The sequence below is a fragment of the Conger conger genome, chromosome 2 (genome assembly GCF_963514075.1).
Source record: "Conger conger chromosome 2, fConCon1.1, whole genome shotgun sequence".
Taxonomy (NCBI): Eukaryota; Metazoa; Chordata; class Actinopteri; order Anguilliformes; family Congridae; genus Conger; species Conger conger.
Window position 1 is genome coordinate 71733320 of NC_083761.1, and position 16834 is coordinate 71750153.

A 16834-nucleotide genomic window follows, 5' to 3' on the forward strand; every position below is an offset into this window, starting at 1 on the left:
GCGTTCTGAACTCAAACATGTACAAAGTGGAGGAAGAAGCAGGAAAAATAAGTTGGTCCTTTAAGAAAGTTGTGGGCTTGGATCTGTGAGACGTTTCTTTTTTTAATACTTTGCCTCCTAATTTGGGATTTGTTTTGAAATCTTGAGAGCTTCTCCAAAATCGTTGCCTTGACTGGGAAGGGATTCCTACATCCTGACATTTGAGAAAAAAGATGTCTGATTCCACTGTCAATCCTCACTTGGAAGGAATTATATCAGATTTTGAAGGTTGGTCTTTTTTCATTTTTATCATTTTGATGTATTAATATTTGATAGTTTCTCCCTTGTCACTTTTCTTTATTGAATATATTTGGAAGCAGCGACACATGAACGCAGAACTGAACCCATGACAAAAGATGAAATGATTTTGCTAGAGGCTTTTTGCTTGAGGCTTGTGAAAAATGTCATATCATGTGTGAACTGTGGGTCATATAGGACTTGAGCTGAGGCGTCTCTCTGAGCTGGGCTGTGTGTGGGGGAGGTCATGTGCTCATCTGGTGCCAGGTTCAATCCAGTGCAGCGCGGACGGCACTGACGGCAGGGCACAGGAGGAAACCTCAGAGCTGGGAGAAATGAGAGAGGCGGTTTTAGGAGAAATCTCTCCGGCTGATTGAGTCTGCAGGCTAACATCTGGCTCCCTGGCTCCCCCCTCTCACCGCTGGTACTTTTATCTCTGTGATGCTGCCGTTCATTTTCCATTTCATACCCCTCTCTTCCTCCTCCTCCTCCTCCTCCTCCTTCTCCCCCTGTTTTACTTGTTTTCCACAGCTGTGTGGTGCCTGACAGACTCTCTCTGATATCAGAGCACATGGCTCCCCTGTTTGTCTCCCTCCTCCAGACTCCTCTCTGTAATGCCTCAGTGTAACGTGCCCAGTCTCTGTGGACACCAGTCAGTCTGTGGCTGTGTCAGGTATTTCTCTCGTCTCACTTGCTGGAAAGAATAGAATGAAAGAATATCTTTTGGCTTTGAAAAGGGTGAGCGAACAAAGTTTGAAAAATAAATTGTAGCCCACGGGGATGTCTAAAAATATGTCACAAAATGTTGTGCAACTTCATCCAGCATGTGGGCGCATCCAGCGTGCGAATGTGCTTCTCCGCTCACAGTTTGGCAATAGTGGTAAGAAATGGCACTACTTTATGACTTAATTTATCTGGCATATCTGATATATTACTGCAGTGGGAATGCATTGTGATATTTGTTGGAATAGGGATAATGTTTTAGCATGTGTGACGTCTGTGGGAACAGAGGTTTTATATACAGTCAAGCACAAACGTTTTGGGACGGTGACACGATATTGGTTGTTTTGGCACTGTCCTCCAGCACATTGGATTTCACATAAAAGAATGAATATGAGGCTGGAAAGTGCAGACTGTCAGCTTTAATTTGAGGGTATTTACATTCCATAAAGCACAGTGATCCATGGAGGAATTACAGCCCTGTGCTCCGACACATTGGACTGGTTTTATTTCACATCTATTGTGCTGCATTACAGAGACAAAGCAACAAAAATGTGTTTCAATATGCGTTTGTTTTAAGTAGGGATGGTGTTTTGGTATGCGTTTGTTTTAAGTTGGGATGGTGTTTTAGTATGCGTTCGTTTCAGGTTGGGTTGGTGTTTTAGGATGCATTTGTTTTAAGTACGGGATGCTGTTTTACTATGCCTTTGTTTTAAGTAGGGATGGTGTTTTAGTATGGATTTGTTTTAAGTAGGGATGGTGTTTTAGTATGCATTTAGTATGCACCCCCACCCTCTGGCCTCTGCAGCATCATAGCGGCTCACACGCCCCAGGTTAACGCAGAGAGAGGAAGTGCCAATCACAGCCATCTCTGTCCATATCACCTGAGGCTGCCTGGATGTTTTCTGATTCCCTGCCTACGTGTGTGTGTGTGTGTGTGTGTGTGTGTCAGTGTGTGTCTGGGGACAATAACTTTTGAACACATTTTCCGAAGTTGCCTGTAGAATCTGTTTCTTTGTAGAGTGTACACAAAAATGACTTCTAAAGCAACCTTGTGATTCCATAAAAGAACCATTTCTAGTTCAAGGCAACTGAGAAGAGCTTTAACGCTTCACACCTATGACCGAGGGTTCCACAAAGAACTAAAAAGGGTTCCTCTATGGAGACAAGTGTAGCATTGCTCTCAGTTCCGCTCCTCTTGGGGACGGCCATTAAAACCCTCACCCTAACTCAGCCCTCTGGATCTGCCCTGAATTCACAGGCCAGTAAATCTAGTGCAGAGCAGGGCCCTGTAATACTATCTGCTGATTGGCTAAACAATTGTCAGACTAGATGGGAACCACTTTTTGTTTCCATATGACATTTTTCTGCTTATTTTCCCAGTAAATACTGGAATAAGTGGTATGAACTCATATCACGTGTCCTTTTACTGTATGATATATGTGTAATTTAGCTTTTAGGGTTCAAAGGTCAGCGGTGATGTGAACATGTTCTCCAAGCTCAGAGAAGACAAAATGTGCACATTTCCCACAGCTGTATGTCACGTCAGTTCCTCCCTCTCCTCCTGATCCTGTCCTGGGCAGAGGAAGAGTGCGCTGCCCTCAGTGGTCTTGCCGTTGAAAGAGAGTAGAGTTGAAGCCCTAAATTTAGTAGCTGCTGAAAAAGCAAACCATTGAAATGGTGTAACAGCGAGCATACGGTTGTGTTACTTTATCAGGTCTGAGATAGTGTGGGCTTCCCATACAATACAGGCCCCTAGTTGTGTTTGTCTGCTATGTGATTCATTGGGTCTTGCAGACAGAAACTGGACAGAATTGTGCTGTCATGTGATTACTGTCAGGAAACGTGTCATGAGAATGTCAGTGATGTCATTTGAGAAACAAAGAATCGACAGTTCTTATGTGGTGAAAAAGCCCTGCATTTCAGTTGACCTGAAGAGAAAGACAATGCAGTCGGCTTTGAGTTCACATCGCTTCTACAGAGGGCTGTGTCAGCCTACTCACTAGCTTTGCGGTATTACATACAGAAATACACTACCATTTACAGTATCATACGGGGACATTAGGCAATGCATCAGTTTATTAGCCAACAGAGCAGGATACATAAATCATGTGTGGACACAGACACACACACACACTCACACACACACACACACACACACACACAAACACGCACACATTTGGCCTGGCAGCAGATGCAGAGGTGATTTAAGGGGGCTCTGTGAGGGGAGACGTGTGTTTGTTCTGAGCTGCGCTGTACAGAGGCTGTTTTTACAGAGGCCTGATGTCTGCCAGGTCCTGATAGAGGCTGTGTGTTTACAGGACCTCACAGTGTTGATGTGTGTGTGTGCATGTGTGTGTGTGTATGTGTGTGCGTATGTGCATGTGCATGTGCATGTGTATATGTGTGTGTGTGTGTGTGTGTGTGTGTGCATGTGCATGTGTATCTGTATGTGTGTGTGTGTGTGTGCGCATGTGCATGTGCATGTGTATGTGTGTGTGTGTGCGCGCATGTGCATGTTCATGTGTATGTGTGTGTGTGTGTGTGTGCGTGCATATGCATGTGCATGTGCATGTGCGTGTGTGTGTGTGTGTGCGCATGTGCATGTGCATGTGCATGTGCATGTGCATGTGCATGTGTATGTGTATGCGTGTGTGTGTATGAGTGTGTGCATGTGTATGTGTGCAGGTGTGTGTGCGTGTGTGTGTGTGTGTGTGTATGAGTGTGTGTGTGTGTGTGCATGTGTATGTGTATGCGTGTGTGTGTATGAGTGTGTGCGCGTGTGTGTGTGTGTATGAGTGTGTGTGTGTGTGTGTGTGTGTGTGTGTGCATATGTATGTGTGCGTGTGTATGTGTGCGGGTGTGTGTGTGTGTGTATGTGTGTGTGGGTGTGTGAGTGTGTGTGTGTGTGTGTGTGTGCGTGTGTATGTGTGCAGGTGTGTGTGTGCGTGTGTGTGTGTGTGTGTATGAGTGTGTTTGTGTGTGCGTGTGTGTATTTGTGCGTGTGTATGTGTGCGGGTGTGTGTGTGTGTGTGTGGGCGTGTGAGTGTGTGTGTGTGTGTGTGTGTGTGTGTGGGCGTGTGAGTGTGTGAGTGTATGTGTGTGTGTGTATGTGTGCGGGTGTGTGTGTGTGTGTGTGTGTGTGTGTGGGCGTGTGAGTGTGTGTGAGTGTGTGTGTGTGTGTGCGTGTGTGTGTGTGTGTGTGCGCGAGTGTGGGCGTGTGAGTGTGTGTGTGTGAGTGAGTGTGTGTGAGTGTGTGTGTGTGTGTGTGTGAGTGTGTGTGCGCGGAGGGAGAGGAGAACAGCTCTGACTCCAGCCTGTCTGCACAGCCTGGGGCTGCACTCCTCTGTTCCGCTCAGCCCGCCCCAGCGCCGCCCAGGTCCCACAGCTCCCATACTCACACACATCCAGGGCCCTGCGACGCTTCCAGAGCTCTGTGGGCCCTCACTCTGCACTGGCTACCTTCACAAGGGCTCCGGCTCCACTTTCATATTCTCGTAATTATTACCCGCACATCCGCCCCGAATGATTTGCAGTGAGCTGTGCTGTGCTGTGCTGAGCTGATCTGGGCTCGACTCAAACCTCAAAACCGGCTCCAGCTCTAAACTCTTCTGCTTCGCTTCACCGTTGACTACTGGCACTTCTATCAGACTGTGAAGGTTAAACAGGAATATAGGCAGACAAATGGAGGGACAAACACAGTTTAAGTGGAAGGTGTGCACACACTCACAGACAGACACACAGGAATAGGTGCATCATTTGGCACTGGTAGTCTGGTGGGTGAGTGGACCTCAGTCCTCCGATGTGGCCAGTCATGTGAGCTCGTCGCTGAGAGTCTCGACTGAGTGGTGGTGAGTGGTGAGGCCACTGTGAGTGCTGCCTGAATGAAAGCCCCAGCTGCTGGCGTGAGGTTGCGCAGACAGGTACCCTGGAGGACAGGGTGGCACCATCTTTACTCCACACTCTCTTCCTCCTCCTCCTCTTCCTCTTTCTCACTCTCAGCCTCAGGCTGGTGCATGTCAGACACCGCACTCATGGAGATAAGATGTACATTCATCATCTTCTCCTTTTGTAACATGCTCCAGACAAATTTTGACAAATTGCAACCTTGATAATAGATGAACCATTTTCCCATCCGTGTTTTAGGTTTTGGTTACAGTAGTCTGCTATTGTATGGGCAAAAACATGTATTTTTTCTATATAATTTATAGCACTGGTGTTTTCCTAATACTACGCCATGTGAGAACATGATCCTGTATTTCCGTGCTGGCCAGGAAACATGTAAAATGTGTGTTGTAGGCTCCTGTGTGCCTCTGTCTTTAGAAGCACACTTCTGTCAGCAGTCCGGGATGTCCCGAGGCCGTGGTTGGGGGTTAAAGCAGGTCAGCGTCAGTGCTGGGGAGTGCATAAAGAGAGAGGTACAGGCCATCTGGGCTGCTCCTTTGTCTCTCCTAAAGCAGAGGGCTGCTTATGCAGGCAGGTCTGGAGAAACCCATCAGTGTGTCCACAGCAGCGCCGCTCAGACAAAGACCCGACTTCCCATCATCCAACTGCCAAACCCTGCTACTTTTCCGGCAGCGTTGCCAGATGAACGGTCCCAGAATGGTGTTTGATTTTGTAGTGCGACAGACGGCATTGTGAGGCCAGAGGAAGATGCACAGGAACACAGTCCTGTTTGGGAGGTTGAGGTTCCTCATGCTGAGGTGACTCAGGGTTCTTCCTGCTTGTCTCACTGTGATGATCTAGCAGCCGCAGCAGTAGCAGCAGCTGGTTACAAAGCCCTCTCGTAAATTACGACATCCTCTGGGAATGCATGGGCTTCCTCTGAGGATAAATCATGCAGAAAATGCTTGGGTCATTAGGGCGGGGAACTGTCACTTGAATACAAACAGTGCTGCTGGGATTTGTGGAAGCTGCATATATACCAGCAGATATATTTATGTACAGTAAATGTTTTTTCTATATTGTAGTATCTAAAGTAGTAGGATACACTGTGAAAGGGGAGATGGCCAAAATGCTTCTAGCCAGTTAAATATAAGAGGACTGCCAGGACATGAAGAAGCACTCCTTACCAGGACAACTTCACAAGGACTAGCTCAATGTAAGGAACATAGACGGTGTACACAGAGAGCTCAGAGCAAAACACAAAACACACTGTTTCATGAAACAGGGGAGCGGACTGACCTTCCGACGTCTACAATGTCTTCCTCAGAGTCAAAAGACCGTCTGTAGATGTCAATGAATGGATCTGAACAGTGCTCAGACTGAGCAAACGCGTGTTGGCTTTCTCCTGAGAGTCTGTGTTAGCCGGACGCGACTGAGCACGCTCAGGGGTGTGAGGAGCTTTGCTGACTGCGGTCCGGTCCGTTTGCCTCCTCCCGGGGGAAACCTGACCCTCGGTCCGAGCAGCAGGCCGGCACCACTTGTTCGACGCGCTTGCTGCCCTGTTTCTGAGGGCGCCTGAATAAAGCTGTCCGTCTCTCCGGCTGTGCTGTAGGGGCGCGCTCAAAGGTCCACCCCGCTGCCGTTCTCAGCTGTCCTCAACAGCCGCTCCAGAAAGGGAAGTCTTTCATGAAGTTAAACTCGTCGTCTGGGGGTTTTTGTTTATCGACGGTCTCAGAAACGCTAGCTGGTTGTCTGCTTTTTTGCTTGTGAAAAGTCGGAATATGACGTTTCAGTTCAATCCCCAGTCCTGTTGAATCACTTCTCTTGAGACTGGGGGCTTCGAAAGGAAATCATTACAATATCTGGTGCCTGAATGAATGTGCCAAAACAGGACGTTTTTTTGCATTATTTACAACTAAGGTCAAACCACTTTGTTCTTCCATTGAAATACTGCCGAAGAAAATAAAGAACATGAGAAAGGATGTTTGGTCTGTTATAGTTCCCCTGTTGATTTTATGGATAGCTTCACAATAAAGAAACAGACCAGCATCATGCACCATGTACCATGGCTGTACAGCGCGGTAAACAGGTATGCCAAACATCACAGAACCATGGCCAGGGAACATGTTGCTAAAATAACCCCCCCAGAAAAATGAATCATTGGATTTACTTAAAAAACATATTGGTCCAGTCAGTAATGCTGTGTCCCATAGTCACGTAGGCAGAGCCTTCTGAAGGGGAAAACAAGCCTGCATCTGCCATCGTTCTGAATGGAGAGCCATTGCAGATAATCGCTATTTTAGTATTTTAATGAATAATAATATCAGCAAATTGCATTCAGTCGTTATATTTATAGACCAGCAGAGGAATTTTGCCAAAAATAAACCGAACAGGACTTATGTGGTTACACAGTGGATAGATGATCCTACTCTATAGCCTGAGCGTATCACTCCCAGGCATTGTCTTCTATCTCATGAAATCCCACATCTACTACATGATGATCCATAACCATGGAAAGTAGACTAACTAGCTAGCCTAACTAACCAGACTACCTAGTTGATCATAATCTTTGGTTTCACTTTTTACGTTGCAGAAGCGGTGTTCACAAATTCATTTTCAATGCCGTTAGCTGCTCTTAGCCACAAGCTTCTTGGCAATTAAATAAAAGTGCAACCCATTTTTTTTGTGCGGTAAGGCACACAGTAGCTTTCTGGCATTTTGAAAATAGCTATGAGTTCAATATATGGCAACATTTTGTGCTCATTTACAGTAACAGACCGCTTAGTTCATTTCCTATGGAAACTCTGACAGACATCCCCCCCCGGGGGGTGAGCCTGGAGACATTATGATGTTTTGTCTGCTCTTGCAGACTGGATCTATGGTTGTATGCAATATTATTAAGCATTTGTGACTTCAACGGATTAAGTCCCATATACTTAATAACACTTTGTATACCCACTATCCATACTTTTATTAAGTAATCTTTTTTTCAGTGTATATTCAGATGCATATTCTGTTTACAAAGCCCTATGTAGCTGATTGGGTCTGAGCCGATCTGTATCTGAACCTCTACAGCAGGGGGTTTAAAGACAGGGTCCGAGAGGAATGGATGCTACTCTGTCTCTACCGCCCTGCTCCCAGCTCTGAGCTGTTCGTGAACACGCTGTCCCCTGGGTTGGCTCTAATTGTGGGACAGGTTGTGGAAGGGTGAGGTCCTGGCTCGCTTCAGCTGCGCATGTGTACGCGGGTCCAGTCCCGATGTGGAAAACCTGCCAGGAATCAGCTCGCCGTCTTGTGGAAATGACGTAAATTGGTCAGTGTCCAAACTCAACTCCACGGCGAATCAGAGTCTTGACTCTGGCTCCCAGTTTCTGTTGCTCTGTCCTCAGGACGGGCTTCCTTTGCAGGCCGCAAACAGTGTGAGTGTTTCTCCGCTATTTGCCATATTCAGTATTTAACATTGACTCCCGTTTTGTGGTGTTTTTGTAGGTAGCTGTGTGATTTTGAGGTTGAGGGAAAGGCATTCTTCTCGACGGTCCTCTCGAGATTTTTGACATGCGGTTTGTTTCGGAGGGAGGTTTGTCCATAGTGTGTTGATATAAGCTGGTTGTTGCTGAAAGTTTACCTACAGCCTGTGACACTTTGTTTTGGTATTGTGATTTTTATTTAACTGTAAGCATGGTCACCACAGAAACACACAGAACTTGTTTTTGTATACATTTATAGCATAATCTTACATGTAAACAGGCAAGTAACATTCTTTTTGTAATTGAATAAAGAATATTTTTATATTTCAGGAAAAGACTGTTTTTACTATGCAATAAATATTGTTCTTGTGCCCGGCAAACATTTAGAAAATACAGTGCAGTGCCAGTGCAAGTATGCACTTGTCGTGTCTACAAATATGAAATCCTATGAATACTGTGATGGTTGCCACGATGTAAGAAAGCACCGGACGTTTTGTACAAGGCTGTTTCTGAGTGAGTGACTGACCACGTCTCTCCCTCTTTCTGCAGCTCTAAAGAGGTCGTTTGAGGTGGAGGACGTTGACCCGACGGCGCACCCCTCCCCGCACGGTCGGCGAACGCCCAACCTTCGCGCGGCCGTGACCTCTCCCAGCCAGCGCTACCAGGAGCTGGGCGCGCGAAACTCTGACCTGAGCGCCAACCAGCGCTCGCCCAAACCCAGCCAAGGGCCGGGCGGCCGCACCCCCGAGCCTGTGTCCCGCCGCACGGAGATCTCCATCGACATCTCCTCCAAGCAGGTGGACAGCTCCCCCAGCCCCGGCATCTCCCGCTTCGGCCTGAAGAGGCCCGAGGTCCAGGGCCACAGCAGGGCCCCCGAGCAGGCCCACCGGCGGCCTGAGCTCAGCCCCAACCGGGCCCAGGAGCCCCCGCCCGTCAGGAGGCCCGACCCCCCCGCCGCCTCCGTCTCCAGGATCCCCGAGCCCATCCACAGGAAGGCGGAGCCCACCAACTCGGGAGACGTCCCGTCCCGGCGTGTTGAGATTACCGTCGCCAAGGCCCCTGAGGGCCCGGCTCCCGCCAAGCCGCCAGTGAACAGCCTCACCCCGGCCGTGCCCAGCGCCCACCACCCTCACAAAGCGCAGCCGCTGGGCTCGGACATCCGCATCCGGAGTCCTGACGGTGAGTCTGCTGGTACGACCTCTCCTTCTGCCTCGGCCTACTTTACTCACGGTGCGGGTCTTATTCATCTTTACTGGAGCCCGTTTGGAAATTAGTCTTTGTTTTTGCATTTTGTCATATTGCATGATTATTAGACTGTGGTCGCTTTCATTTTTTTTTTAATCGGCTCTCTATTACATGGTCATAGAGAATAGGCCCTTTCTGTATAAAGCTAACTAAACAAGTCTGCTTGATTGACCTGTTTGATTTGGCCCTGATGTAGGATGCGGTCAAGAGAGCCTTTCATAGACTCAAGCGGTACTCCATGCTGGTAACCTTTACACAGCCTTGCAAACATAGAATAAGAATATTTTTCTACTTAAGAGGAAAGTTAAAGCCACAAAATGTATACTTTAAGCCTTGAAAAATCACAGCTCTGCACTCAGGGGTTTCATCCCCTGCTCTTGTATGTTTGAAAGTTGTTCTACACACCAGTCGGTCTGTTAAAAGTGAATGGGGTTAGGAGGGGAGGAATGTCTCTGTTGGGCGATTGAATAATGAAACCATGAAGCGGCCTGTAGCGTAGTGGTTACGGTGCATGACTGGGACCTGCAAGGTCGGTGGTTCTAATCCCGGTGTAGCCACAATAAGATCCGCAACAGCCGTTGAGCCCTTGAGCAAGGCCCTTAACCGTGCATTGCTCCAGGGGAGGATTGTCTCCTGCTTAGTCAAATCAACTGTAGCGTCTGCCAAACGGCATTAATGTAATGTAATGTAATGAAGCTGTGCTATACGAGCCTCCACGTGAGCCGGCGGTGGCGACAACAGCGGTGCCTCCATGGGAAAGAATGAGCTCCACATTCGGGCCTACGTCTGATGAGTCACACGCGCTCCCCCCCCCCCCCGAGGAACCAGTCTAACGGCAGACGCAGAAGCCGTAGTGGGACAGAGGGCTCCCTCGGAGATCTTTAAATTAACGAGCTCCCTTTTTAGCCGAAGTCAAAAATCCTGGGCCTGGCCTGCTGCCGGGGCCATAGGCGGCCTGCCGAAGATCTCGGGGGCAGTCCTCAGTATTATCTTTCACAAGGCCTGGCATGAAGAAAAGCGCCTGGGCGAAGTTAAGCGAAGCGACGGGGATTTTGCGCTGGCCGGCGTTTGATGTTGGCTGGAGATCTGTGAAGTGCGCGTGGGCCGCTGAGCTTCAGGGCCGATCGGTACGGGAGAAAACCGCAGAGGCCCAACGAGCTGTGGAGGAGGACAAATTACGGGGTTCCCTTTAATGCGCCGTGAACTGGGGCCCAGATGCGGGACGGACCCCTTTGTTTAGTCTTGGCAGTCCAGCGACGGGAGAAATATCGCAGAGCCCCGAGATTGCTCTTAAACATGATAAGGAGAGGTTAATCTGTTTCAACTGGAAAATGAAACGTATACACTCAGTGAGCACTTTATTAGGTATATTATAAGTCTTATTTTTGAATAAGTAGGTGTACACGTAGGTTATTAGGCTCCTAATATAGTGTTCAGTGAGTGTATATTGATTTCCACTGAATAGCCATCATGCCTGTCATGGCACTAAGGCAGCATATAGTGTAGATATGGTACAGCCAGTTAGCAGACTTTAAAGGATGTACTTTGTGTTTTTTTGTCACTGCCTTGCCTTCTTCTGTGGGTAGAAAGTGGATTTCCTGTTGCATGCATTTAATGATAATATATAACCACCCTGACTGATCTGTATGAACAGTTTTTTTTAATTCTCTCTAAAACAGGACATGAACGCTTGAGGTATGAACAGTTGAAGGATATGAGTACACTGCACGCTACAGTGGCTTGGGTCGCAGGGGTGGAGAGTGGGGGCAGGGGGAGGCCTGGCCCTCAGGCCTGGAGGTCCTTGTGCAGACTGTGCTGGTTACATGGGGTGTGGGGCCTGGCTCTCCGATGAAACCCTGCTGCTCAGATAGCTCTGTAGGCCTGCCTCTCCATACACTGAGAAACACATATAGTAAATAAAGGCTGTTTCATAGTTCTGCATCGTCAGCATAGGTTTGCGTTGTTTGTGGCATTTGCGAACGGGCAGAGTGTGTACATGTACACTGATGAGCCCAAAACATTATGACCACTCACAGATTAAGCGAATAACATTGATTGTCTTGTAACAATGGTACAAGACAAAGTCTGGGATATATTAGACAGTTGGTTCTATTGGTATTTTAACAGTTGGTAATCGTAGTTGACGTGTTGGATGCAGGAGAAATGGGCAGGCATAAAGACCTGAGTGACTCCCGAGTGGAAAAGGGCCAAATCGTTATGGGCCTACTGGGTCGGAGCATCTCTGAAACGGCAAGACTTGTGGGGAGCTCCCGGACAGCAGTGGTGAGTACCTACAGACAGTGGCCTCAGGAGAGACAAACCACGAACTGGCAACAGGGTATTGGGCGCCCAAGGCTCATTGATGCGTGAGGTCACAGAAAATGTTAATGATGATGATGATGATTCCACGGAACCCTGCTGCGTATGGGGCACCTGAGCGTCGGAACTGGGCCTTGGAGCAATGAAACAAGGTTGCCTGTTTCTGATGAGTCCCGTTTTATTTTACATCATGTGGACGGCCGGGTACGTGTTTGCCGTTTACCTGGGGAAGAGATAGCACCGGGATGCACTGTGGGAAGAAGCCAGTGGAGGGAGTGTAATGCTCTGGACATTGTTCTGCTGGGAAACATTCATGTGGATGTCAATTTGACACATGGCACCAACCTAAGGATCATGGGGGACCAGGTGCACCCCTATATGGCAGGGGTGTTCCCCGATGGCAGTGGCCTCTTTCAGCAGGGCAATGCGCTCTGACAAACTGCACAAATTCGTAGGACGTGATTTGTGACCTTTGCATATGTCACACATTCCCTATGCAGGCCAATTTTTACATGTACTCCCCAGAAGTATAAACAAGCCTTTATACAGCAGTCCAGGCCTGGATCCTATAACATAATAGCTGTAATATGAATACATTTCTCTTAAAAATTCAGGAGTCATCAATTGACCAGATGTGTTAATATGCCACTGTGGGTCTCTTAATAGGAGTCACAGTGCTGCAGAATAACTCAAGCTTCAGTGATTAATACAGACAGAAATGAGATTGTGCGGGGTAATGTGCAGTAGGTTAACATGGTTTATCATAACTCACAGAGTGAGTAATTCCCACAGGAATATAATAGCAAAGCAACAAAAGAGACCCACATTTTGTCTAGCGAGACCGATACTTGTCTGAGCTTGTACGATTAAACTGCAGATGTTACTTATCCCTTAGAGCTGCGATTCATTACATTACATTACTGTTATTTAGCTGACACTTTTATCCAAAGCGACTCACAGTTGATAAGGCCAAACAGGGGGCACCTTGGAGCAAGGTTGGGCTAAGGGCCTTGCTCAAGGGCCCAACAGCCTATCATCTTATCATGGCTACACTGGGGCTTGAATCACCAACCTTCCAGGTCCCAGTCAAGCATCTTTGCCATTATTCCTGCGTAGCCCATTGGTTCATGTGTCCCTCTCTGTAAGCATGAGGCAGAGCAGGAAACATGCAGTCTACGGGGGGGAAGCATTTTCAAGATGTCTGAAAAGCAGCATCTGACACATTTGGGTTGGATTACTGGCCCTCTTTAACGCGCGGTGCAGATTGAAGGCTTCTCGGGCCAGGAGTGGGAGGTCTGAAGTGGGCCAAATACATTCCTGTAAACTTGAGGGAGGAAAAAAAAAAATGGAAGAAAAATGAAAAGCCAACTATGATCTAATATGTCAGCATTTAGACAGAGGGTCCTCAGTGCAACGATTGCTGAGGATTGCACCTTTTCTGGGTTTTTCGGAGGATGAAAAGCAATGAATGTGGCTTTGTGTGTCTCAGGGCAGACTGCAGATTAGTACATCGGAAGTCATTTTCAGTTACAGTTTGACAGTTAGACAAAGGCCCTACCAGACGGACCTGCTCTACGTAGAAAGAGAGTTCCCTCTCATTTGTATTCTGCGATGGCTGTAATGTGATAGCGCTCTTTATGTTCAGGGTGAGGGCCTCACACTGAGGTACCATGCTGTTAAACAGATGGAGAGATGAACAGCTACGCGGCACTGTCACTAGCACTGATGTATGCTTCTCAGGAGAGCACAGAGAGGTATATTGAAACTTGCCTGTACAGATTCATACATTTAACACGCAATGAAATAATCTGCCCTTAGCTGACCTGCTGAACCACTTTTTTCTCTTCAATAGTCACACAATGATCTTGGACATTGAAAGGCGTTGTTACTGTGCTGTGTGGCACAGTAGCTAAACAGGTTCATGCATCTATTCCCAGGTAGCACTCTGACACTCTGCATACAATGATAGGATGGAAAAACAACATTATACGTATGAAGTCCCAGATGAATAAATACCGTAATTTGCGTTCTGATATGTTGTACCTTTGGGGTGGTGGGGGTTAAGTATCTACGCTTCGGGTTCCAAGCAAGCAGCTGCCATTTTACCCTTGAGTACAGAACACAACCTGAAACACATTAGTGAACTATCCAGCTGTGTCGCTGGGTTTGTACAAAAAAAAAACGTTAGTTATGTAAGTGGCCCTGGATAAGTGTCTCTGCCAAACAAATAAATAACAATAATAAGGTTCAGTGTGCTGTTGCTGGAGGGTAGGGCCATGCAGTGATTTTCCACCCCGCGTTGCTCTGCAGAGTTCCCCCTCAGTTCAGGAAGTCTGAGTGAGTTATTCATCCACTGGGACCGGTCCTATTAAGGCCATTTCTCCCCAAATTAAGTGTGACCTGTGCTGAGGTCCTGGGCCACCCTGATGGAGAAGGTTCAGGCTAAGTATGTGGAGATTTAATCTGGGAGTCTCCGGTTGCAGGGAAAGCAGGGAAGCCATTGTGCTATGAGGTTAGTGTATATTTTTTGTGTATGAATATGCAAGTATGATTTTTATATGAGGTCCTATAAGCTGTTTGAGCGATGCTAATATTGCTCATTACATGATCGAGGTGTTTTGGGCTATGTTAGATAGACTGCTTCCTGTTAACTACTTTTCCAAGAGGAAATGATCTCACATGCACACACACACACACACACACACACACACACGCATATTCACACACAAACACACACAAACACTTCCCTGGCTTCCTTCCGCCTACCGTCAGAGCGATTGTTTCCCTTCTTATTGACCTCACTGACCGCAGGGTGCCCAGTCCATGCTGGGAAAGCACTGTAGCGTGCCTTAGTGGTCTGCGGCGAGCTAACATCAGTCTTTTCTACAGAATTCTGCTCAACATTCCTCACCACTAATTGATGAAATTGCCCATACAATACAAGGGCTACAATCTTTTATAATGGTCAATTTTTGGTTATTAAAAGATATGTGAAACCTTAACAAAATTACTGAGATCAGAATGTTTTGCCTCTTTCTTAAAGCTAATTAAAAAAGCATTATCATCAATTATAATTATTATTGTCAGACCTGGTTTTATATACATACATACATATACACTCACTGGGCACTTTATTAGGAACACTATACTAACACTGGGTAGGGCCTCCCTTTGCCCTCAAAACAGCCTCAATTATTTGTGGCATAGATTCCACAAGATTCTGAGATTCTGTTCCATGTTGACATGATTGTATCATGATTTGTCAGCTGCGAGTCTCCCGTTCTACCACATCCCAAAGGTGTTCTTTTGAATTCAGATCCGGTGACTGGGAAGGCCACTGAAGAACATTGAACTCATTGTCGTGTTCATGAAACCAGTTTGAGACGAGTCTGGCCATTCTCCGTTGGCCTCTCTCATTAACAAGGCGCTTCCATCCGCAGACCTACCGCTCACTGGATATTTTTTATTTTTGCACCATTCTGAGTGTACTCTTGAGAGTGCTATGCGTGGAAATCCCAGGAGATCATCATGCCACGGTCAAATTGGGTTTTTCCCCCCATTCTGATTGTTTTTGTGAACATTAACTGAAGCTCCTGACCCGTATCTGCATGGTTTTATGCATTGCACTGCTGCCACACGATTGGCTGATTAGATAATAGCATGATTAAGCATGTTCCTAATAAAGTGCTCAATGAATGTTTATACTTGTACATGTATACTGTGAAGGGCACCATTGAATTAAGAGAATGTAGCACATGTAGGGTTAAACTACTTCAGAATTTATTCAGCGAAAAAAAAACAAAATAGCAGATTGTGTTCTCAAGAAACATTTTCCATTCAGTGTCCATGGTTGACTCTTGACACGAAGCATTTGATCATTGGTCTGACTGGCTGAGTGCTTGCAGTACTTGCACTGCCTACCACTGTGTTGCAAGATCCTTTGAAGTTTCCCATGAGTCACTGCTGCCGATGTGCACGAAGCCTCCTCTTAAATCCCTGCTCTGCATGAGGCGGGCAGCTGCATCTGAGCAGCAACACTGTGTCATTTCTACAAAAAGAGCTTTATCAGACACCAATCCCCAGGGGACCTGAACCTCGTGATGATGTCGCCTGGCCCTGGTCCCTGCTTCCTCTGTTCCCCTGGGGCTCTGTAAGGGGGCTGCTGACGGGGCTGAGATGAAACGCTGAACTCATAGTCTTATTGGACCGTACAGATTACTTGGAAGCGAAAGCAACACCAGCGAATTGTTCTCACCTGCACTGTATGTTTGAGCAACACTCACAGATGTGACCCACTGCCCAACAACACCACCTCTCTCAGCAAGCGGCCCAAGTGACCCACTGCAAAAAGAAAAGAACTCTCGACAAGTATTTTAGTCCTATATTGACTAAAAATCACATTTCTTACACTTGTTTGCTAAATAAAACAAATATATCGCCAATGAGGTGAAACACATTTCAATACTTGCCAGTAGGAAAAACTAATTTCACTTGTCAAGCAAACAGTAACTTAAAACAAATTAATATTTTGTACCTGAGAGATCTTGAGTCTTATTACAAGACTAAAACTCTTGCTAAGTGTTTACCCAGCTGAAAGAAAAACAGCTCAAGCTAAATATGAAGCAGAAACTGCTGGTAGCTGGTTGACCACCTCAGACCACCTCCCAGCTTGACATGGTTTAGCTGGTTGACCAGCTCAGACCATCTCCCAGCTTGATATGGTTTGACCAGCTCAAACTATGTTTTAAAAGAGCTTGTAGCTGGTTGACCGTCTACCAGCTCAGACAAGCTCTAGCACTAGCTGGTTGACCTGCTCATACCCATCTAGTCTGGTGTTATGACCAGCTTGGTCATGTTGGTTGACCAGCTCATACTCAGCTAGACCAGTTTATGACCAGCTTGACCAGCTCAATTTTCAAGAT

At 46.9% G+C, this 16834-nt stretch overlaps 1 protein-coding gene across 2 annotated transcripts in view; it reads left to right on the top strand.

The window, feature by feature from the left end:
- Positions 1–16834, top strand: part of septin9b (septin 9b) — a 64897-nt gene that overhangs the window by 10853 nt on the left and 37210 nt on the right. Inside the window, exons 1-2 of one of the 2 annotated variants that reach the window (XM_061231059.1) lie at positions 198–267; positions 8898–9527. In XM_061231059.1, the coding sequence (XP_061087043.1) occupies positions 213–267; positions 8898–9527 (685 nt within the window). In that variant the 5' untranslated portion in view covers positions 198–212. Of the gene's footprint in view, positions 1–197; positions 268–8897; positions 9528–16834 lie in introns of those variants that run through there. The other variant, XM_061231060.1, reaches the window with a different exon arrangement.